At 47.4% G+C, this 24,844-nt stretch overlaps 1 protein-coding gene across 5 annotated transcripts in view; it reads right to left on the bottom strand.

The window, feature by feature from the left end:
* Positions 1-8,484: 8,484 nt before the first annotated feature.
* MAD1L1 (mitotic arrest deficient 1 like 1) overlaps positions 8,485-24,844 on the bottom strand; it is a 352,399-nt gene continuing 336,039 nt past the window's right edge. For all 5 annotated transcript variants that reach the window (XM_036392627.1, XM_036392628.1, XM_036392626.1 and 2 more), the window contains one exon: positions 8,485-9,561. In XM_036392627.1, the coding sequence (XP_036248520.1) occupies positions 9,403-9,561 (159 nt within the window). In that variant the 3' untranslated portion in view covers positions 8,485-9,402. The remainder of the gene's footprint in view (positions 9,562-24,844) is intronic.

The following is a 24,844-nucleotide window of genomic DNA, read 5'->3' as shown; positions in this document are numbered from 1 at the left end:
CTTGCAGAGACATGGAAGCCACTGAGGTGGGTGAATTGTAAGTGGCACCGTGTTTAATCTGAGCAGAATGCATGAAACCAGATAATGTAATTGAAAGGGTTATTTAAAATGAGTGTTCAGAGGGAAAAATAAAGCATTGCAGAAAAAAAATAATACTTAGCACTTGTAATGTGCTTGGCATCTTCAAAAACTGGTCAGCCATTAACTCATTGCTCCTCTGCTCAGTCCAAAGGCTAATAAAAAGCCTTTGGACTGTTCATTTAGTTATTTCACAGCTGAGCTTCTCAATAAGGCATGAGAAAGTGATTGCTGCTCTCCAGCATGTTGGTAAATAAACAGTTGGAAGTAGGAAAATGCAAAATCCTCCCAGCGCTTGGTCACAGCTTCGTGCTCAGCTCCTTCCTTCCTTCCTCACCTTGAGTTTGTCCAGACCAGACTGTGACAGGGAGTTTGTCTGGAGAGCATGCCATGGATGGGGACCAGGCTTCCAACAGTTCCAGCACTTGGAGTCTGCTGCCCAGGAACTGTGCCCTGTGCCCACACGAGCAGGGATATGGAATCTGCAGGGCACCTGTCCGTGGGTGGATGGGGTGGGAGACTGGCAGGTTTTGCTTGAGGGAGGTATTTGGGTCAGGACCTCCCTGATCTACAGTGCAGGACATGTCCTCCTCATCATCTGGGGGACCCAGGGAAAGCACTGAGACAGCAGCAGCCTTGGTGGGTTGCTTAAACACCCTTCTGACAGGAGGAAATTTGGGATGTGGTGCGCTAAAGACTCCCTGTTAACTCCTGTGAAACGCTCACGTCGAGCCAGGCATCAGCTACAGGGTCTGTGGAGGCTCTGCCAATGCTCCTCTGCCTGCTCCTGGCATAACGAGGCCCACAGGGTGTGTGCAAACAAAGCCAGCATCTCTCTCCCTGGACCTCACGCATCATTTAGGGGCAGATTTCCGTGGCACAAGGAACATTTACATATGCCAGCATTAATTCCGAACGCCGCTTCAAAGCCATCTCTGCCTAACGAACCCCGCGCGCTGTGCACAGCAAATTCCACCCCAAAAATAATTAGCGACGCACGCCACCAAAGCGTTACGAGGGGAACGCTGCACACCACCTGCTGAAGCAAAATGAATGCCTGATTTATTTATTTTTTGCCACTTTTTAGCAATATTCAGGCACTGACTCAAAGCTGTGCTCTGTTCTTTGTAGGGCCCCAGGAAGCGTAATGTTCCCACTCTGCTTTCCAGTCTGAGAAGGGATTGATTTGGGAGGGTTCTATAGAACCATAAAAAGGTTTGGGTTCCAAGGAATGTCAAATATAACCTAGTTCCAACCTCCCCTCCATGGACATGCAGTGCTTATGTTTTTCTTACATCACAACTGGACAGAGCTGTGCAAGACCCTGCTGATTTCTCCACACCAGAGGTGCCAGCTGGGAGTTAGGGTGCAGGCAGCTCTGTGACCCTTTCTCTGAAGCTGCACAAGTCCCAGACTTCTGGGATGCTGTCACCAGCTGACCAGTCACAGGCTGGTGGCTGGGAGCAGGACAGGACTCACCAAGTCTCACCCTGGTCTGACGTTCCCACAGAGCCTTTAACCCCTGCGTGGGATCAGTCTCTCTGAGAAAAAAAGGAAATTGGAAATGAGATCAGGAGTTGAAGGTTTTGGTGCCCCTGCCGGCCATGGTGCTCCCACCCTGTGCTGGCTACAGGCAGCCCAGTTGTGAACAGCTCAGGGGACTGAGCTGGCTGCACTGAAATGATTTCTTTAATCTCTGTCAGAGCTGCCCAGCTCACGGCAGAAGGAATAGCATGTTCAGCTCAAAGCCTGATGTGGTGGCATTGCTGTGGAAGACCCAAACCACCATGGCAGAGAGATGGAGACCAAACCTGGAGGTGACTGTGGGCACAGGGGGACCAACTGTGTCAGGATGAGGCTGGGATCCTGTATTCTCCTAGTTCTGTCCTTCTGGAGTGGAAAGGAAGGTGCATTGCAGAGCACTGCTCTCAGCCTATGTGTCTCTCCAGCATCAAGCCATGGAATTCAAATTGTCAGTCTCTGCCTTGTTAGGATGCAAGGGGTTAAACTGTTCTTCCTATGCAAATTAAGCTTAATTAATCCTTTTCATCAGTTGCAAATATACCTTCTGAACCCTATTAAAAACATGAATATGCAAATTCAGACCTTTTTTAATACTCATTTTCAAGGACTTGGAGTCAGGCTTGATTATTCGATTCCCGTTAACAGCCTGTAAAACCTGGTGCAAAATTTAATTTCCATTTTAAGTTACAAAAAAAAATATGAATCTGTTGGTAATTAAGCTAATTACAGTGTTACACTAAAGAGGAGACAAACAAGGAGGACAAGATCATTCATTACATTTAACACTGGCTACAGGACCTGGGGACTGTCCTGAGTTGACTGTGAAGCCAGGAAATGGCAGTGATATAAACAGGGTGTGTGTGAGGAGGCTGTGGCTTTTGGGGGCCTGGTGCTTTCCTTACCTTGGGAACAAACCTGCTTCAGTCCCATGAGCCATTCTCCTCCTTCTGTTAAAGACAGAAGCAAGGAAGAGGAGGTGCAGCCAGGCTGGAGGTGGCCTGTCAGTGTTGTGGGCTCTCTGCATGACCAGGAACATACTTGAGGTTGGAGTTTCAGAGTAACCTGCAAAACCACCTTATCTGCCAGAGCTGAGCATCCTGTACAGGTGAGATTTCCATCTTCCCTAAGCACTTTCTCTGTGTGTGGAGTGCAGAGGGAGGTTTGCTCACAACTCCCTTTGCACTGGCAAAGCCATCAGGGAAGAGACATGACAAGACTCTGCAGAGACATCTACAAACTGCTGCTCCACAGCCATACTGGGGAGCAAATGATGACCAGGATGTGACCTCCTATTGCTCATGCCCATGGCTGCACATGTGGGGAGATGCCACCCAAACCAGCTCAGACCACAGCACCCAAACCTCCCTTGTGGTCACCCATCAGAGCTGGGCAGTCAGTGCTGGTGGCTCTCAACTTGCCCATCAACCATCCCATGCCTCCAGGCTTTGCCTGCCTGTAATTAAAAAAAACCAACAATGCTATAGACTATTAATTATGCTTTACCAGCACAGTGGTCTCTTAAAATCAGTCCTTAGAATACCCAGCATCTATTCTGCACTTGGTGCTTTCCAGTGAGTTTCCAAAGTTGATTTGTGCCTTACCAGAGCTGTAATCCTCACCTTGGCAGCACAGCCTGGTGGGCTCAGGTGAGGACTCCCATGGCTAGGGTGGCACACATCACAAAGGGGATGCTCTGCCCACAGGAGGTGAGGGCTCAGTGCCCAGGACAGCAGTGCAGGACACTCCAGCACTGAACCAGAATGTTGGCATTACCTCCAGAGGTACCCAAAGACACCCAGCACTGGCAGGACACACCCACCCAGGGGATTTCTGCTATCTGGGGAGCTTTTCTCACTCCTGGTCAGTGCCAGGACAAGCAGCTCAGCTCCCTGTGGACTTGGTTCACTCCTCACCATCACCTCCTCTCCAGGGCTGCTTCTTCCCCTGCCAGGACTCACAGCAAGAGGAGCTGTCACTGCAGTGCCACTCACGGGGGCTCTGCCTCGCAACAGCGGCATCGGAGCAGGAGCCATCACACACACACCCAGGGGCTGCAGTGTGACTCCCAAAAGGAGCTGGGGAAAGGCACAGGCACACAGAGCAGCCAGGAGAGCCCAAAAGGAGCTGGGGAAAGGCACAGGCACATGGAGAGCAGACAGGAGAGCCCAAAAGGAGCTGGGGAAAGGCCCAGGCACACAGAGCAGCCAGGAGAGCCCAAAAGGAGCTGGGGAAAGGCACAGGCACATGGAGAGCAGCCAGGAGAGCCATGCTGCAGAGAAAGGTGAAGGAGGGACAGTGTGATTTGCCATCACCCTGTTGTGAACAAGGCTGTGCATGGTCAGTGGGGAGTGGGAGGCACCTCCAAAATGAAGGACCCAAGTGACATCCATGGTCTGTGTTTCTTTTGGGAAGGCCACTCCTGGGCAGTGGTTATGGGGCAGCCTGGCAGATGAAGCAGTCACTACCAGCAAAGTGAAGTATCTGCCATCATACAGCACCAATGTCACTCAGCAGATGCTCCTTAAGAGGAAAGGTTCATCTGCCAACCTTCAGAGCCTTTCATCTGCCTGGAGAACATTTCCCACCACGCTGATACCAGAAGTTTCTGATCACATCAATGGAATGAGAGAACAGAGATGATAAGGGAAATGCTCTCACCCTCCAGCCAAGCCCTTTGACCTGCCTGGTGCATCTTGTCAACTGTATCATATTTTGGGGAGAGCCAGGGATGCAGAATTACCTTCTCAGTCCCTGCAGGCAATCAACTTGCTCCCCGAACCATGAGATATGATTGCCCTTATTACTTTGGTTTGCATAGCAGTGAGCCTTGTTAATGGTCATAAAATTATCCAGTCCTTATTTAAATCCTACAGACATCTGTGTTTCAATGACCTCCTGATGGTCTCTGGCTTTGCTCCAGGCTGAACAAGCATTAGAAGGACCAGGAAGGAAAAAGAGACAGTGGGAGGATTAAAGAAAAAAAAAAAACAAAAACAGAACAACAACAAGCAACAGTCAACAAAGAGAATTCAAAGTGAAACATGGAATATTAAAGAGAACTCAATCAATCAGCTGGAGAGTTCAAAAAAACATAACCTGTCATGAAGAGAAGGAAGCAGCATCAGGTAAAATTAGCAACCCTAATAAACTCATCAGCACTGGAGCCTGGGCCAGGAAACAGCAGAGGGAAGGTGAAGGGGTTGGTAGAGGCTTGAGCCCATGTTGGGGAAGCAGAAGAAAACTGATACAACCTAAGGCAATGTGCTTTGGTGGAGGAATGTGGTTTGGGTGGAGACCAAAGACATGTACTGCTTCCGAGACCTCCAGCAGCAAGAAGTTGCCTTTGTGCTCCTTAAATTACATGGCAGCATTTTCTTTAAAGTGTATTTTTCTTCTGTTTTGTTCCTTGTTCTTGCTCTGAGGGAGAACACGCACAGAAGGAAGGCTGGAGACACAGACACTGTGGGTGGAAGGAACAGGAGGGGCTGCTGGGATGGCCTGTCCAGGGCTGGGCTTTGGCCAGTGATCTTTCTGGAGCAGAAATCTCCTCTTTCTTTTGGATAAAAGACCGTCCCCCTGTCCTTTCAAATAACATCTGCAAACCCCAGAGTAGCAAAAGATTTTACAATAATAATCCCCCAAAAGAGAAACAAGAACTGGAAAACCCCCAAGCAGCCAAGAACCGTTTTAATGTAACCAAGTTCCAACACAGATTTCCATCAATTTTGCAGCAAACCTGAGTCATGAAATTAAAAGTAGCATCAGCATATTTCCTATTAGCTATGGTTCCTTTTTCAGAACAGATCATACATTCCTACCCTATTTTTCTAGACACTTGTGTCAATGCGATATCATCAGATGCCGTTCAGTCTTTCCTCTTAGCCTGAAAAAAGCTTTCCTGTTGGGAAGGATGGGATTTTAATATTTAAAAAAGACTTCGTGAAAAAGCTTTGCTGATTTTTTATTTATTTATTTATTTAATATCCCTCCCCTGATCAGAGTGGGTGCATTTTGTAGCTTTTAAATATCATGCAAGTTTTAGCAACGCTGCTATTAAATCTGAATCTGCTGTCACAGCAGGCAGCAGGAATGTGATTCACACCAGCACAGAGAGCCTGTTCCATCCTCCCCAGCTCCTGTCCTTAGCTACAGACACCTGGCATCAGACACCACCATTGTTTTCCCAATGTCTCTGAACAGCTAAAAGCTCGCACAGAGCCAATCCTGCCCTGGCTGTGCCCTCTCACACCCCGAGCAGCAGGGCTCTGGCATCAGCTCGGTGATGTCTGGGGAAGGCTCTTGCCTGTTGCCCCCTGGGGTTTATTTTGACACATCTGCCCATCAGCCCAGCTCACACCACTCTCAGCGCCTCTGAACCCACTGCTGGGCTGGGAAATGGAAAGGGCAGGTGCTGCTTGGTGTTTGTTTGGAGTGAGCAGAGGGGAGCAATGGAGAACCAGCAGCAAGGCTGGCACTGCAGCTGTTCAGAAATGGAGGTGGCTTCTCCTTCTATCCATGCTCCATTTCTTCCATCCATCCCCTGCTCTGCTCTTGCCCTTCACTCTCTAGGTACCCACCTCCATCATGGCTCCAATGCTCTTCCCCCTTCTCCTTCCCTTGCTCCTGTAGTGTTACATGGAGAAGATCCAAACTAACATCCACAAACTCCAAACTTCTGATGGCTCATCCCAAAAGGGTTTCCCTGGTTGCTTCTCAGGCATCACACACTTCCAGGACAATGCGAACCACACATGACGACACCAAGAGCCAGGAGACACAAAGCAGGTGCAAAAACCTCCAGATTCAGAGATGTGCCCTTAGGAGAGGCACAAATCTGGCAAAACCTGCCTTAGCCCAGAGCTCTGCTGCTTTACCCGACAGCTCTGTGCCTGTTTGGTGTTTGTCTAGGCACACAGATGCACAGGGCTGATTGGCAGCAGAGCAGGGACTCACGAGCAGTTTGAGTGAAGGGAAGCTTCAGGCAACACTGCAAACAAGACTGTGTTCTGACACACACATACACACACACAGAATCCTGCAGCCATGCACCAATAAATCATATTTCACAGCCTACAGCACATAAACCCAGCTAGTGTGCATGGAAACCCAGCGAGCACACACGCGCTTGTGAGCGCTCCCGCCTCTCCCCTCCAACCAACTGAAAATTTATTACCCAGCTCCCAAGATTTTCTAAAAGGATTTTCCACAAACAGGGCTGGAGCTTTGCAAGTGATGAGCCAAACCCAGATGGGATTTGTGCCCTCACCACCTGGGCTGGTGGCTACTGGGATCTCTTTGCACTGCCCCAGGGGGCTGCACTCACGGAGGGGGGATGCAAGGGGTGGTGAACACAGTGACAGCACCTTTGATGGGCTGCTGAGCCCATGTAGCTCATAAAAGAAGGAGCAATCACAGCAAAATTCAGTGTCACAGTTATTCCTTGCAGCTCCCTCATGGCTCAGACAAGCAGGATAATGACAGAGATGGGAGCTCCCGTGGTATCAGGTACAGCCAAAGGTTTGTGGCTTCATCCTGAATTCAGTGTTGGAACTAGAAACTGGGAAGTCTCAGCTCCTCTTCTCCATGGCCCACAGGTGGCCCAAGTGGCTTTGCAACGGTCACACCTCCACATGAAAAACTCCCACGCTTCCATTTGTAAGACTTAGAGATATCAAGCTTCCCAAAAATCCCCGTTTCATGTGAGCCCTGTGAACTCACTGTGCAGCAGCACAATGCCATGAGCAGGGCAGGGATGCTGCTGACCAAAGCAGGACAGTCCAGCAGCTCCCAAACCACAGACAGCTGCTGCACCACACCAGCACAACCCGGCCAAGCACCCATCCTCACCACACACCTCTCCCATATTAAACTTAGTTGAACAAATCAGTCTTGCTGGGAGAACAGGGAGCAGAGCAGTAATTCATGTCTCCTCCCCACCGGAGGCGTCTCGGAAGCCTACTGTGTGTTCTCTCCCAACTTATTATCCTCTCACTCTCGGGAGGCAACTTTCCAGCGGGCAGAACGTGTTTTCCCTTGTCGCTCTCCAGCATCGCTTCTCGCCTCACCTGTGTTTTGCTAAGATAGAGGGTTTATTGTAAACTTATTAATTACTTCATTTCTCCTGCAAGGAGCCAGGAGAAAAATTTTCCACGGCAGCCAGGATCCGCTATTGTGTTGGCGGCAGGGCTGAATGCGGCTGACGTCAGGATTCATTTTCCCCATGACTGGGGAAGGCGACTCTCCGTGCCACGCCGTGCATATGAATCAGGCAGCCTTCCCCTGGCACAGCATGCCCAGCAATTCATCTTCCACCGGGACTTCTTCAAGCAGAAGAGAAAATGACAAACTTTTGCTATCGCGCTTCCCTGCAGAGAGGTGAGCTGGGGAGATGAGGGCTGCAGCCTCCCCAGGTCTCATGTTTGTCCCTCCACCTCTGGTCAACAGCAGATGGGGTCAACAGCAGATGTTTTCCATGCCTGGAGACACAGCAACAGGTGTCCAAGTGACTCCAGCAAGCCTGGCCAGCCCTGCAGTCACTGCAAGTATCTCAGCTAACTTCCTAGCCTGCTCACTGCTACCTTTTCTCCAAGCCTAGGGAGTGTGTTCCTGCTGAAATCAGGGGGAAATCAATATACACAGAGGTTTATAGCAAACTGATTTGGTTTAAGGCAGCCAGGGTTGGGAGTAAACGATCTCTAACATCCCTTCCAATTCAAACCATTGATGATTCTATAAATCTATGAATGAGACTTGCCTGGAAAAACAGAGATAATGATGTCCTCCCTTTGTGAAGCACATCAGACCATTGATGTGCTCTTCCTCTACATGTGGGAGAGCAGAGCTAGGCACAGAGTGCATCCCAAATAAGAGTCATACACCCAGTTTGGGCAGTGACAATTTATTGTTATGACAGAAGAGCTACATCCATTGTAATACAAAATGTCAGGCATCTGGGGACACTCCACCTCCATGGAGGGGAGGAGGAAGGAGACCTCCCAAAACACATACCCACAGGGTGGTGGCAGGCAGCAGGCTAAAGCCACCAGCATTGAACACAATGGAGCCCAAACTGCTCCTTTACACTATTCTACAGTCCTGAGATAACCAAGATAACCTAAAGTCTCAGTAAGGAACCAAAAGCACGGCAGTGACTGAGCCACAGAGGTGTCAACACAGGTATAGGGGCTTCAAATGGCCATTAATGCTTGTGCTTGCCGAGTGATGGCAGACTCAGGTCACTGACATCTTAAAAATAATTTCAAACTTGCTGAGTGATGAGATGTTTGCAAGAGCAAGAGACTTTTCCTGGGTCTCTGTCCTCAGGGACCAAGCCCTTGGCTGCTATTAGAAGAGGACAACCATGCAGCAGGAAGCACCAGCCTGATGCAGGTTTGTCTCTTTGTTAGGGCTCAGATTTAGGGAATCCTTTTGGGAAAAGCTGTGAATGGTGATGCTGGGGCTCCTCAAATCAGCAGTTCCCACCGTATTCCCAGACAGATGCTGAGAATCTGGGTAGTGATGAACACATGGCCCAGTTCAAAGGCAGGGATTGGATCCTGTCACAGGAGAGCCCTGGGATGGAGCTAGACTTCCCCTCTCACAGGATGAAAATGATGCTTTTCAGAGGAATTGGTGGGATTTATCACTCAGCATGAAAGAAGGGGGAAGAAGGAGTTCCTTGCAAAACAGAAGCAACCCAACACCACAAATTAAGGGTGGTGAACAGGAGGATTTTTCCTTGCTACCTCAAGTGTCCTGCCCAGGAGGGCCAAAGCCCGGCTGGCAGCTGGCAGTGGGGCACTAAGCGATGGTCTGGCGGCTGAAGAGGTCGAGGGTGAGGGCGCTGAGGAAGGCTGGGATGCTGTCCTGGCGCAGCAGGTGCAGCTCGATGAGCTCCCGGATGGTTCGCGAGAACTCTGTTTCCAGAAGTTGCATTTTTCCACCAGAAGAGCTGGAGGCCTAAAGGGAAAGAAGAACAAGCCCATTAATACCACAGGGTTTTAATGCTGCATTTTTCCATCAGAGGAGCTGGAGGCCTAAAGGGAAAGAAGAACAAACCCATTAATACCACAGGGTTTTAATTCGCCTCCCTGACACAGGAGCAGTGCCACCCTGAAGCCTCCTTTGGCACGGATCTGCTGTCACTGAGGACATGCCATCTGTTTGGCACACAGCATTCCTGAGTCCTGCATCCCAATGTCCCCATGCAGGATCCCTGTGAGCCTTCCCTGGTGACAAATGTGGCATTGGGGAGATGTTTGACCATCCTGGAAAGAGCCTGTGCTGCCAGCACAGAACAGAGGTGGCCACATCAGGGTCACTGTCACCAACACCACCCAGGATGGCAGGAGCTCTGCACAGGGCTTTTCTCTCCATGAAAACATTTATCCCTGAAGTCATGCCAGTTCTGTAGGAGAGAGGAGACCTGTTCCTGATTAGCATAACTCCTTCCCAAGGAGTACTGATCCATCCTGCATCCCTAAAGTGTTTAAATCAGCCTGGCAGCACACAGCCAAAGCCTCAGAGGAAATATTCCAGGGATGCTCTCAAGAAAATAAGGAAACTCAACATGTGGGAAGACACTACAAATCTCCTGTAACATATAAAACAAGCAAAAAAAAGCTAAATGCAAGAGAAATAAGGAATGCTTGAAGCCTCTCCTGCCCCCAGAGGTACAAAAGCAGCTTGTTTATTAATAAACAGCAAAAACATCACAGTGCAAATGCTAATTATTTTCCCCTGCCATTTTCCTTTCAAAATACTCCCATTCCTAATTGCTTTGCAGCTCTGCTTCCTGTTGGAGGTGAGGTGGGACAGCATGGGTGGTGCCAGGCATGGCTGGCAGCCCCTTCCTCAATCAAAGGATGCCAAGACCCAAAGTGGAAGATTGCCATGGGAGGGGAAAACATGGCTCTAGCTGCTGAGAGCCCCAAGGAACCTGCTTCCTTCCAATTTCATGTTCTCAAGAGCCAGACACATTTGATTATGAACTCTCCATGTTTGGGTCACTTTGGATTGTGAGGAGTGCAAGGTACAGAGGATGCCCCTGCCATCCCTGAGCCAGGCAGGGAATCACAACAAGATTTTCATGTGGAAAAGTGAATTAGCTTTTGTTTAGATCTTTGATTTGGCTGGGCTGTTTTTCAGCAAATCCTACACTTTGATCTGCTGCTTACCAGAGCTACCTGGTCCCTCCTGTGCACCTGAGGTACCCCTGGAGCAGATCAAAGAGGGAAGAGATGGCAGATGAAGGAGCCAGTTGGAGGCATCAGGAATGATGTAAATTCCCAGCCCACATAAAGCCAGAGGTGTCACAGCAGAGCAGAAGCACAGGAGCTGGGTGCTGTGGCAGCAGCACAGGTCTTATTTTGCAAATCCCCCCCAGATTCAGCTGGTGAGAAGTGCCAGTTGTGGAGGAAGGTCCGAGTATTATGAATGCATCACTTGTATCTCCAGCTCTCTCAGTGCCGAGTTGGATTCATCTGAAATGGGAATTCAAGCTCTGTATGAAATACACAGCCTTCCTCGCAGATTTAAAACACTCTTTGGGCACAGAATTAATTTTCTAAGAATTTACAAGCAAATCCATTAATTGGTTTACTAGTTTAATTAATTAACGTAAATTCCTTAAGAAATTTAGCATCCAGTGCCAGACCATTTGCTTGTGTTTTATGACCTCAAAAACAGAGCAACATAAATGTTTTAAATTTCCTCTCCTTTGAGCTCGCTGGTGTCACGGGTGAAGGCTACATTTGAATATCTTCTCTTTTTTTTTTATGAGATTAATGGTAGTTTCTCTCTACTATTCTTCATAAACAAAGTTTCCTCCTGCAGCAGAGGCAGAAGAATAATATTCAGAGGAAGTTATGTGGGTAAATACGTGCTTCTGAGAAGACTGCTATTTCCCATTGAGTTTTCTCAGCTGTCAAGGGAGGCACCATCCTCCCTCTCACCCCCACGGCCTCTGTCTCCCCAGGAACTCTAAAAAATCAAAGAAAACCCCCAAATGCTTCCAAACCCCAGACATCTCACCCAGGTTTCTTATGATTGCTTCTGTAACAGGCACAGGGCGAGAAGGCAGCCACTTGGAAAAAAAGCAATTCTTCCTCTGCCAGTAGATGTTTACATGTGAACTTAGAGGATGGATGCACTTGCAGTGCAGCTCATTCAATCTCACATTGCTTTAAAAAAAAATGGAGAAACTTTTTTTTTTTCCCCCTAGGAGTGTTTTAAAATTGCTATCATTGTAACTTTTCTTATTATTTGTTTTTATTGCTTTTTTTCTTCACCCATCTGTTCATAATGTAGTATAGACTGGGATATATAGATAGATTTGCTGCTTTGGGTTCAACAGCGGGAGTACCTCTGCAGCCTGTGCTTTACAAATAAAGTGATTATATGAAATAATAGCAATATGTTCCCATTAATTCACAGGATTTCTTTTCAAAAGCCAGCCTGCACCCTGCCTGGTGCACTTGCTGGCAGAGAGGGAAGTGCCCGAGGCAGGAACAGGAGCGAGCAGGGGATCAGAGCAGGGCAGGGGGATGCACAGGGGTGGGCAGGAACTGAGGGGAGGACATGGGGGGGATGCTCTACTGAGTGAACGCTGCAGGCTCTGGTGTTCCACACCATTCTGGATCAATGCAGAGCATGCCTGTGGTTCCAGCTCTAAAAACTGTATTTCTGAAGAAGAAATATGAAATTTCCAGCAGTTCAAAGCTGCAAGGGCACTCAAGTCCTGCTCTTCACTGTTCATAGCTAGGATTTCCTCCACCCATTTTTAATTTTTTTTTTTTTTTATTTATGAAAGTCTCAACCCTCAAAGGCAAAGCTCCTGGACATTCCTGCTTCTGGTGCCAGCACAGATTAGCTATTCACAGCACACTCCATGTATTGCAATCACCTTCACTCTGCTGATGCATTCCCTAAAATTCTAAGTTTATTTGAAGCCAAAAGCCACCCCAGCCCATCTAGGAATAAAATACAAAGCTGAGAGGAGCATAAACAAGTGTCACTGATCCACAGGGACAGTCCATGAGTGGGAATGGGTGACAGAGACCAGAGCACATTCAAACCCAGCCCTGACTGCTCTGTGCCCAACACTACTGACATCACTGCTACAGTGTGCTCTTGCTTTTAAAGAGAAGGGCCAAAAAGCAAAGAAAAAAAGAAAGAAAAAAAAATCAACATTTAGAGTTAAACTGAATACACGGGATCAAAGGAAAAGCTGGATCTGTGAGAATCCCCATCCACCCCAGTCAATGCATAGAGGACACTTTGGGGACCACCATTATGCTTCACTCTCCCTTTTCCCCTCTGTGCTGGGCCACACAAGTGCAGTGCTTCACTAGAGATGCAAATATTCCCTCCTAAACCTCAGTTTCCCTGAGCACAGATCAGCAGCTCATCACGATGAGAACACCATCTCTCAGGTACTCTGTACATAGCTCTATATTGGTTTCTTCTAAATCATGAGAAAAGTCTGGCTCACTAAACTACCAAGATTCAGGTCTCTGTTATGTTTTATTCAGATCTCAAATACTTGCAAAAGGAGAGAGTTCAGCTTTCACTAAGCTCCGTTGCCAGTTTAGTCTGATTTAAGGGCTATGGGGACCTTTTCTAGAAAAGCAAAGGAAATCACTCTTTGCCCAGTGTTACTGCACACCCAGCTCTGCTGGGCTGGGTGGGATGTGACTCTGGTTGGAGATTTGAAGGGTGACAGCCTGTTTGCTACCCCACAGTAACCAGATGATCAGGGGACAGACCTCTCTATATTGCAAACCACAACAGCACTGGTCTATTTAGCACAGAACAACATGAACCTGGAGTAGCTGCTCCGAGAAGGGAGCTGTTTCTTCAGGGGAATGAAGATCAGCAGCCACCTGCCAGAAGGAAATATCATAAATCTTCCTCTTAACTCTGGAAACCAGTAAATTATTCAAGGCTTTATAGTTCAGATATACATGTAAACATCTCCCCAATAACCACGAACATGGTAGAAAAGCAGGTTCTTCTCTCCATCTCAGCAAGGAGCAGACAGTGCAGATGATGTGAGGGAGCAATAGGCATTCCCAAATGTCCCTCTTGGGGATGGACCTGCAGCTGGATGAACTGGGCTCGTAAAACTGCAACATCTGGACTTTAACAGGCTCCTTAACTACTGCCACTGCAATGTAACATGTACAGGACTCTGTCTGCACTGCTCCTGCTGAGATGGCCCTTTGCACCTGTGCTCCTGTTGCACACAGCCTCTCCTGAAAGCCAAGAGCTAGCATTTCCTTCTCTGATTCCTCCAGCTGCCGAGGGGGACCTCTGTCAAAAGTGTGACAGTGTCTCCTTTACCCACCCACAAGCTACCACATGGTTCAGAAGTGCACTCTCACCTAGATACACTCAGGTTCTATTTTCTTGCACACCCATTTCCTCTTCTCTCTGACATATTTTGGTAGCAAAAAAAATGGCTCCAAAGGTGCCATCGGCTATGAACTGACATGCGGCGTGAGTTTATTCACACAAAGGTTGCTTCTAAAAAATATGGGTTGAGTGTAAGACCCAAGGTCATGTAGACCTTCAGACACTGGAATAAGACTGTAAAGAGGGTGGCTGCACATGCCAAGGAGAGAGCTGGCATGGGGACTTGGTATCATCAGATAATATGGAGCAGAAATGCAGAAACGGGAAAATTCTGCACAACACGAATTCCATACAACTTGAATTCTATACAACTTGAGATTTCAAAATGAAGTGAGGATTTTCTTCCTCTGATTTCCACATTGAGAAAGCACAACTGCCTTTGGGGATGCAATCCATGCAGGACATGTGTTCCTGCAACTTCAAGCACACACATCCAGCGTCGCAGGTGGATTTCCTGAATGGGTTTTGGCAAGCTGACAACAGGGATGGGAGAGCTCTGTGCCAGGCACAGCAGGCAAGACAGTTGTGTCTCAGCTTGGGAACAAAGGAGCTTCAAACACCTCCACAGCGTGCAGAAGGATGAGGTTCAAGGCTTTGGCAGGGCTGGCAGAGCCACCCCTTGGCATGGTGACAAACCTTTGCTTTGCAGATGCTGCTTGGCCATGCTCTATGGTAGACAGTGCTTTCCAAGGCTAAGATGTATTAGGGGTCAAAAGGGGCAAGTGAATCATTGCCTGGTGACATTTACCCAGTGAATGTATCTCGAAGGCCCATCTCATCTGCTCTGCTCCTTCCATAAATCACTGTCTGTGCTGTGTCCCCATGGATGCCAGCTCTGAGCACACACAGCAACCAGCCCCGTGTGCACTGAGGGAAGGGGCACCACGGCTTCACACCCAATACTAGGGTTAGGGGTTTTTAAACCAGAAAGCCCTGAGCTCCAGGAAAACTGCAGCTGCAAAAGGAATCTCAAGGGGAACACAAAACTGCCAAGACATGCCTTCCTCCACAGCTTTTTCCTTGGAAACAGCCTTAACCCTAGGCTGGGTTTATGGTTAGGGTTAGGGTTCCAGCTAGGGTTAGGGTTTCTTAACCACAAAGCCCAGAGCTCCAGGTACACTATAGTTGCAAAAGGCATCCCAAGGAGAACACAAAACTGCCACAACATGGCTTCCTCCACAGCTTTTTCCTTGGAACCAGCCTTAACCCTAGGCTGGGTTTAGTGCCTAGGGTTAGGGTTCCACCTAGGGTTAGGGTTAGTGTGCAGCTCCACAGGCTGCTCCAACACTATGGGCCATGCTGTGGCCTCTGTGCCTGAGTTCTCACTCCCCTCTTTCCCTTCTCCTTGTGGTGTTCCCCACCCTACACTGCAGAGTGCTGTGCTGTCCACATCGATGTGGGTCATGCACATCTCCCCAGCAGATCGACCCCTTTGGCAATTTGCCTTCATCACATGAATCCCTCAGACCTCCTCTTCATGTGGGGCAGTCACTGCCTCTTCCCAAAGCCTTCATGTGCCAGCAGAAGCCTTCAGGGTTGGCTGTTCCAAGTGATTACCTCCCAAAAAGCTCTACAGCTCTATCTGAGTGTGTGTCAGAGCCTTGGGCACACTGCTGGTCCTGGAACATCCCTCAGCTCCCTCACACCTTCCCCATGGCACCCACTGACACCCACAAACCCTGCCACAGTGCAACAAACCTATTTGAAATTTTCCTTTAAGAAGCTGCTGGCTCTGACCTTTAAATGAGAAAATCCTTTTGTTTCTGCCTCTTGCTTCAGATGCCAAGATTTTTCTAAATGTCAAAGGCCGCCTTGTCCACGTACAGATGTTGAGGGGGGAAGCAGTGATGCTGAGCGGGCTGGCACCCTCTCTCTGGGTCTGCACAGCTGATAAATCACCACTTCAGATCACCCCGGACAGACAGACAGACAGACTCGGGGAAGCCAAAAAACTAGAGTGCCCAGAAAAAAACCAAGGAAAAAAAAGCAAGGAAAAAAAATGTGTGTGTGTGTGTGTTTGTGTGTGTGCACATGCAGAAACTGCCTGCTGAAGTTATAACAACCCAAACACGAGGTTTTGAGATTTAATTGCTCAAACTTGGCTCTCTCGGGTGATGATATCATTATCAAAATACCCCAACTGAGTTATGCCTCACCAATCAATCTCTCCTAAGCATCATGCACTGCTCAAATACCAGGTCCCCAGGTAGCCTCTAAATCACTTTAATTACAGGCCGTTCATTTAAAATTAGGGAAATATTAAGGAAAGAAAAAAAAAACAAAAAAAACCAACACAAAATTGAACCACAAGATGTGCTTATGGCTGGAAATATTTATGAGGTTATTTAGCAAACTGTTTACTGGTTTCCTTCTTTTTTTCATGGTAACTGGCAGGTTCCAGCTGGCCTGACAGGATGCCTGCCCATGGTGGCTCCCACAGGATGTGCAGCACTTAATCAATCAGGTCACCTCCCTTTCACAAATAACCATTCCTTGTCTGCAGCAAAATCCCCCCCCCCCTTTAATATCCTTATTGTAACCCAAAGAAGAAGAGCACTTCCTTATAATAATTGTTTCTTGCCAAGACCTCTGACCTCTGTGTCACCAGCTTGGTATATAAAGTGAATTTATGAGGCAGACAGGGATGGATGCCTGTAAAGAGCCTTCCAGGAAATGTAATGAAAAAGCTGCTTTTAGCTGCTGAGCAAAGAAAACCAAATGCCTGGCAATGCCAAGAAGAAAATTGAATGCTGGGATGGGGTAAGTGAGAAACAGCCCTGTGTGCACTGAGATTTATAGCAAACATTTCCTTTCTCTTTCTTATTATTCAACACTGAGATGAACCACAACCCCAGAATGCCTTTGGAACGAGAGGTCAGCTCGTATACTTCCATCTTAATCAGAACCACGACCCAGGCACTGTGTACACGAGTGGCAGCAGTGATGGGTCCTGGGTGCTGCACCAGCCTGTCCCCACAGCTCCCTGTTTGGATCCAGGCAAGCTCTCCTGCACCTCACGTCAAAAATGGAACACGAAAAAGAGCAGGGACATGTGCTGAAGGGCTGCACCCCTCTCTGTGGGGGAAAGCTGCTGGTGTTGATCCTGGGGGACAGTGCTCTGTGCAGCAGAGGAGGAGTCAGCACCTTCTTTCAAAAGGTTTCTCCCACAGGTTAATGCCCTTTAGACTGTCAAATGCGATGCCATAAAAATAAGATCAAAGGCTTTAAAATAAGGGAAGCGTATTTTTTGATTCATACTATTACTATTTTATATCTGAATATTCCTATAGAGCTTTTCATCCTGGAAGACAGGTCTTTGAACTGCTGTGATTTCACCTATCACTGAGGAACAACCCCCGGGGTAAAATGTGACAGCTATTATCAGGGTGCATTAATGTTACTGAACAGTTCAGGACAGACAGAGACAAATATATCCAATTTAAATCATAGGATTGAAGAACTACTGCTCAGTGTGGATTAATACCCATGCATTTTCCAAAAGTGCTTTGAGAGTTTTTAGAGAACAAGTGCAGAAACTAAAATTCCCTGTTTCATCTGTAGGATTCATTCAGGCTCCCATCATTATGCTGCAAATTGAACATTGTCAAAGAGGGAAGATGGCAATGGAAATGATTCACCCGTAGCATCTACTTTTGCATCCACAGATTCTCTGATGGGATGTCCAAAGCAGCCAGAAGGAGACTCACCCTGTGGAGATTTGCTGAGGTGATACCTAAAAATGGTTCCACTGAACACATGGCTGGTGAGAGTAAATCACAGCAGACTACTCACATCACAGAGAATGGAAAATCACATGGGATGTCACTCTAAACTAATACTGGCAGCCAGCTGTAGTCGGAACTTGAGCTCATAAAGTACAAGTTTTTAACAGACTTCAGATCTGCTAAATAGTGTTCACCAGCCAAATATGCTTATAAACATCAAGCACGAAGGAGTAGAGATGGGGACAAGGCACGGAGCTCACAGAATTTTTCCAACCCCATTCCATATAAACCCCAAACTACAGCATTAATCCTTTAAAGCCAATACCTCCATAAAATCTCAGGATCTTTACAAATCAGAGTCTCTCCTTGATACACAGGGAAGCTGTGCTGCTCCCACAGCCATGGCTATCTCTGACCTACAACAAATCCCTTTGGTAAGAGCAGCCAAACGTGTGTTATCCCAACTGCTGTCACACCACACGTGGCAGGGCTGGACCGCTCCAGCACCCTGGCTGCAGCTTCCCAACCATCTGTGAGGTGACTGTGTTGGACTGGTCAAGCTGCAGAGTGAGTAGCTAACAAGCATTTACAACATCTAGCCCATGTGTTCTGTCTAGTAAAATGCCAACCCATCTGTCTGTAACATCAGCGACTCCGTAGAAGCCATATGCAGGAGAGACATAAATTAGGGAGAGAAAAATCTCCCATTACCTTCTCTGCAGTGACTCTGCAGTTGTCATTGGGAATGTGAGGGACTGGGTGTTTTTTAAGCTCTGTTTTCCCAGCCAAATCTCAGGCTCATGTAGCTCTCCAGCCCTGCCATCCAGAGGCAGTTTCTGGTCTGCACCTGACCATGATGAACATGGCTTGGGACAAAAGTGAAAAGCAGCTGCAACTCAAACCAGGCCCCAAACTGCTCCTCCAGGAGAGCCAGGAGAAGGCAGAGAACTTGAGGGAGATACCAGGGACTGGCAAGTGAGTCCAGCATACAAGAATCCCTCAGTTAGATAGGGAGCTGATTAACCAGCCAAGCTGCTTATCACATTCCTCTTCATCTCCCTTGCTGAAAGCTCTCTGAGCTGGAAGGAACAGAGGAGCAGTAAACCAAGAACATGGAGTTTCTGGAACATGAGAAAGAAGCACCTATGGGAGAAATGCAAAAAAAATTATCTTTGCAGGCTGTAATTAAGACTGCCTGTTCCCAAGGCAGGGAGATACTCCACTTGAGAACTGCAGCTGGGGGCATGAGGTCTGAAAGAGAACACAAGCAGCAGAGTTTGCCAAACCCTGCCATCAGTGAGAGATGTCTGGAACCATGGAGAATTTTGACAGCAACTTTGAGGCTGTTGCCTGAGAGATAGGCATCCCTTCCCCAAAGCAAACCACTGCTCCCCAAGAGGCAGAGCTTGCTGGAGCCTTCATCCCTCACTGACTCACACCAGACAAACACTGTTCCACTGCTTGGCTGCTCCTACATCATGGTCCTGCTCAGAAGCCTCTGCCTTCCTGTCTCTGGATTAGAGGAAATCAGCAGGAAAGTGCCTGCACATGACACAGAGTGAAAATAGGTCATACAGACCTCAGGACTCACCAGCTGCCAACTGGAAATGAACCCCTGAGTTTGGTATGGTAAAAATTCTGGTAGTGCATGTCAGGCTTGTTTGGAGTTGTAGGTCAATTGCCAATACAGAATTGCCTAAAAGATTGCCTGAGTTTGTGAGCTGGGCATGGATGGAGGGAGAGTGCCTGGGGCTGGGAATGGTTAAATGCAAAGAGGACACACACCTGGGAGGCACATCTGGAGTGGCTGCTACTCTGCCACGTTGCAGATGCCATCATGTGATTCACACATTTATCCTCATCATCTTTTTGGTATCCTTCTGGAAGCCTTGCCACAAGTGAGGTGGACAGAAGGCTAAAGAACTGAACAAGATCCTGTGACCAGTAATGGCTCAAGGGACTGTTAAGTGATGAGCTTAATGACAAGCAGACAATTAGACCTTAGCTCTGTGGCTGAGGGATGGGACAGTATATGGAGCATGCCTGTTCCTGGCTCATTGAGTTCACAAGGCTTGTGGGGGAAAGAGTAACAGATGGACCTGATGGCAGATTACAGCTGAAATTCTCACTGTGTTTATTCACTACCCTCTTCTAGCTCTTGTTTGTCATAGTCTGGCACCCCAGGCTAAAATGCAGGTTCAAGCCTTACATCAAGGAAATTGGTGACACGTATTTGTCACCTCTGCACAGAGCCAGCGCTCTGCACTGCAGACCAAAGCCACCACTCTTCTAAGAGCAACAAGAATTGGTCAATAATCACCCCTTCCTGTGGGACCCTGTGACTTGCTTACAGTTGTGATCTACCAAAGTGGAATTTAAGTGTTGGCTCTGGGAATAACGTTAGTTGCTATTGCAACATCAATAACCAAGTGCCACGATGTTAGTGTGGGTTGAGGAAGGTGCTTTTGTGCTTTTCCTGCTGTTGCTTTTCTGCTGGCTCACGTTTTCCTTCGTTTTTCTTCATTTGAAATCGCTGTCATCAGCAGGACTGCCAGCAGGACCAAAGCAAGCCTGAGTTGTCAGTACTCAGCAAGTCAAAGAAGGAAGTTGATTTTGAACACGCAAAATGATTTTCTTGTGTCCTCAAGAATGAGTTTTAACCCTTAACAGCTCACAATCTCACATTCCTCTGACTGCATCTATAGCCACAAGTGGAAGTTTATACTGAGAAGAAGATGTTATTATTTTTATCATGGAGCTGATGGATATCAGTAATTCTATTTGTGGAGTTACTCAACCAGACTTGTAGTCCACAGGCAGGAAACCTTGAAGAACTAGATAGTAGGGAAACCAGTAAACTGGCCTGTGCACGTTGGGTATATCCAGCTATATTGAAATGAGCCTTTAATGGTAAAATCCAATGTGAAACAAAGACACATGGGACTCCTCTCTCCTTAAGCAAGTCTGATCTCACCATAAGAAAGTCCATGGCTCAAGAGACAGAGGTTGCAGCTAAGGAGTGAATAAATAGGAAGATTTCAGTATTCACTGAAACAGCAGGAGAAATTCCACTGTATCCCTTGAGGGGACACTCAGCCCTTTGGGCTACGACACGTTTGCTGAAAGCTCCTGCTGTTGCTGCCTGTGCTGTCATTTGGCACTAAGCTCCTGAAGAACATGGCAAGACAGCACTGCTGGTTCTCATGTCTGGATGAACATGTTGCTCTCCCCGAAGGGAAAAGGAGAGGTTTTGTGTTTAGCAAGTGCACCATGTTCGAGCAACCTCTGAGGAGCCTGCCTGGGGCCCTGGGCCTCCCCATCTGACACACATCTGACTGGTTGTCTCTTCCTGCTGGTGTTCTCCCACTGATGTGCTGCCATCCTCCAGTCAGCTCCTTTTGCTGCAAGTGCAGGGGGGGAAGAGATTTATGCAGACACCATGTATGCAATTATGAAAACAGAAGACAAGACACCCGGATATCACACAAACTGATGCATTTTTGCTGGCAGGCTTTTTGCATGATCTGGTAACAGCTGTCATGCTCCAGCTTCTGTCATCTGAGCTCTGCTACCACTTCAGCATCCTTTCCACATCCTTTAAGAGGGCTTCCTTCCCTTCCTGGTGCAGCCTGCTCCAGATGCCACAGCAAAGTGGGCAGTAGTGTGGGATGCAAAGGGGACACAGTATGGCTGCTTTTCATAGCAGCACTAAAATGAAATGTTCACTTCTTTAGGCAAGACACTGCTCATTAGCAATGACCTCGAGGCATGCAAGCTGCTCAACCAGCAATCTCTCCCACTCTGGAGCTCTTTAAAATTTGCCCTTTTCCTGTGCCAAGTCTTTCAGCAAGCTTCCCTGAAGTGCAGTGGTGATCTGCAGAGATACACACACATTGTCCTGCACTTTCTGGAGAGATGTGGTGATGGGGAGCTGGTATGGAGCTTGGACTTCATACCTTGTCCCCTACTCAGCGTAGCATTAAAAGGGAAGGAAAGGGCAAGCCTACAAGTTTCCCTGCCAAGGCAGCTCCTGCTGTGAACTCTAAAGCCTGGGAGCCTGTTAGTGCCCACATCCTCCTGGTTTTCAGCACTCCATGCTATGTTTGCTTTTGTAAATAGATTTAACCTTTCTAAAATTAAAAACAGAAGAGAACTTCTCTTGGCAGAACACCAGTTTTAGAAAGATGGAGGAACACAACATTTCCCAAACACTTCAAAACTGCAGACTAGAGATATGTGTTAGTCTCTGCAGTGCATGCTGGTTTTGCTCGTTTTTCTGAATGTTAATACATTAATAGATCCTCTCCTGATTAACGGCTGCACTAGGCTCTCTTTCTAGGAACACATATGGCTCTTTCTTGCCACAATATTGGAATAGAGAGCCAAAATATTTAAACACTACACTAATAAAAGATTTTATCACCCCCATCCTGATGTAAATAACTAAGGCTGGAGCCAGCTCTTAGCTCTATATGCCTATCTTTCAAAGAGTTCTTAATCAAATATGAATGAACTGGCTGAGGCCCATTTTAAGGAATTGGGCTGTTTGTGGTTACAGTGCTGCAGCACCAAAGCCACTGTGACACCCTCCCATCCCACAGGATGCTGTGGGTCTGGCTGAAAGGAGCACGTACTAGTTGGGGTTTTAGACCCAGGTGTGTGTGCAGGGGCTGGTTCTGCCCACAAGAAAAGGAAACACATTTTTTCTTTCCCCACACCTGCAAGGTTAAAATACTGTCCTGAATTAAGATGATTTTCAGGGGACTCCAAATGCTTCTCTCCCAGATATCTCACTCAGCAGCATTTACCCCACCTGCTGAAGGACGTGGGAATTACCCAGCACACAGGGTATGGTAAAAATTCTGGTAGTGCATGTCAGGGCTTGTTTGGAGTTGTAGGTCAATTGCCAATAGAGAATTGCCTAAAAGATCTGTTCCTCCCTCATTTTTTCCTATGCTGTGCCATTACCTTTCCTCTCTGCCCTATGTCCTGCTCTAATCCTACCTGTCTAGTGCCATCAGCTGCTAAAATAAACAGCAGTTCCCACTTTGTGCTGCTTGCCAAGCTGCTGATCAGACCTGTCACCGGCTAAGTGTGACACAACCTGACTGCTAAGAAAACCTTTAAATTAAAAAAAAACCTCTTTCTACATTTCAAGGAGTGAGACCTGCAAGGGGAGGGACTTCAGGTTTGTACTCCAGAAAACATTCATCACTACAGAGCTGAAACGTGGTGTGAAAATAAAAGCCCTCCAAACCTGCTTTCACACATTCCCCAGCGAGCCCAGAGGTGTTTCTGCTATGACCCACCTAACAATGCTCTTGAGAATTGTTTTCGCAAGCAAAAAATACAAACATAACAGCAAAAGAGTCAAGAAGTATTTCTTCAAATGCCTCAGATCTAGGCTGTGCTCTAAATACATTGTAGAAAAGCACTAATATATTTTCAGATGTTACAGAAGGCCACAGGAAAAGACCTCAGCAAATCTGAACTGTAATACAGAGCAGGTCCTGACTAAAGTGTCAGGATAACTTGAGATCACTGACCTCCTCCTGCTCAACCAGACTATTTTACAACTCAATTACATTTATTTCTGTATATACAGATGTACATGAGATACTTAACATTCTTTCTTGTGCAAGAACCAGACAGAAAGCAGAAGATGCAGATGAGAAAATGAGCGGCTGAGCTCCCTCAGAGGTTTCACGGACAAAGATGTTTAAACGAAGTAATTTAAAACCAGAAAGAACCTCACAAACACAGTGCTTCTAAGCATCTCATTTCACTTGCTTGTTTTCAACTACATTTGAAAAAAAATCTCAGAGGGAATCAAACCACTTTAGCTGCTGCTTCCTCATTCCTTATGTCCTCTGGAGAACATCACCACGTCTTTTTCCTACCAGTTACACACCAGAATTTCTAGAACAAGTCACTCTACAGCAGTGAGGAGAATTGAAATACATTGAAAGTCATTGCCTGACACACCTCTGAAGGGCAGGGAAGCACCAGCATGGCCTGAGACTGACAGACAATATTGCCCTGTTCTTCTAAGCCTTCTGATGCTTACATTTTTGTAATGGAGTTTCTCACGCACTTTTCATGTAAATAATGATTGGTTTACATTCCTTTCTGGAGGAGGAGAGAATTAATAGACTGTTGGTTTGATCAGTGTGGCTGGAGAAGTGGCAATTTCATCCTCCAATCCCTGGTCACTTCTGGAATTCTATAAATATCGAGGTCGGGAAATAAACATTCCCTTTTTTGCCTTGAGCATCTCGGCGTGTGAGTGTCACTCATTTTGTGTCATACTGCAGCAAGACAAGAGGACATGGGCTTCCTACACCAGCAGGGCAGCACAGAGCCACACAAAGGACTCAGTGCTTCAGGCCCATTTGCCTCCTTTGCTGCAGAAACCAGAGCTGCCCCCAAACGGGGGCTGAAGGGAACGTGTGAGATGTGGGATGAATTCTGCAATAACCAATCCCAAACTTGGTGGCACGGTGGGAATGCCCACAATAAAGCTGGCAGTGATGCCCAGGCACCTGCAGCATGCCCTGGGCACCATCCCAGCCAGGGCTCAGCCTGCCTGGGGAAGGGCCCTTCAGTGTGCACAGGGCTGCTCCAGCCCAACAACCAACCCATTCATCCCCATGACTGCTCCTTTCAGCACGAGCTGACACATCCTTCCCACAACAGAACCCTGCAAATGACTTTATTTAACCAGGAAAACAGATTTGTGTTGTTTCTAAAGACAAATGAATCTAGTTTTGGCTGCAGAGGGCCGAGCTGGGCTGCTCTCTGTGCCAGTAAAAGCATCAGGATTGTGGAGGAGACTTAAGAGACTGTGTTTACTTTCAGTCTCCCATGGATCATGACTGAACAGAAAAAAAGGGCTCACACAGCACAACAGATCAGGCTGTAACTGTAAAGGAGTCCAACACTTTGGACGCTGTTTCTCTCAAGCTCTCAATGATTTTATTTTTTTTATTTAGTGAAAGACTTCCCACAGTTTACTGGTCTGCAGTGAGAGTGGGGCATTTTGGGGAGAGGATGGTGAAGCAGAAGATTTCATAGAATCAGAGAATAATTTGGGCTGGAAGGGA

Source organism: Molothrus ater, chromosome 16 (assembly GCF_012460135.2).
Source record: "Molothrus ater isolate BHLD 08-10-18 breed brown headed cowbird chromosome 16, BPBGC_Mater_1.1, whole genome shotgun sequence".
In the NCBI taxonomy this organism is placed as follows: Eukaryota; Metazoa; Chordata; class Aves; order Passeriformes; family Icteridae; genus Molothrus; species Molothrus ater.
The sequence above is the reverse complement of the archived record's forward strand: the minus strand, read 5'-3'. Positions and strand labels throughout refer to the sequence as shown.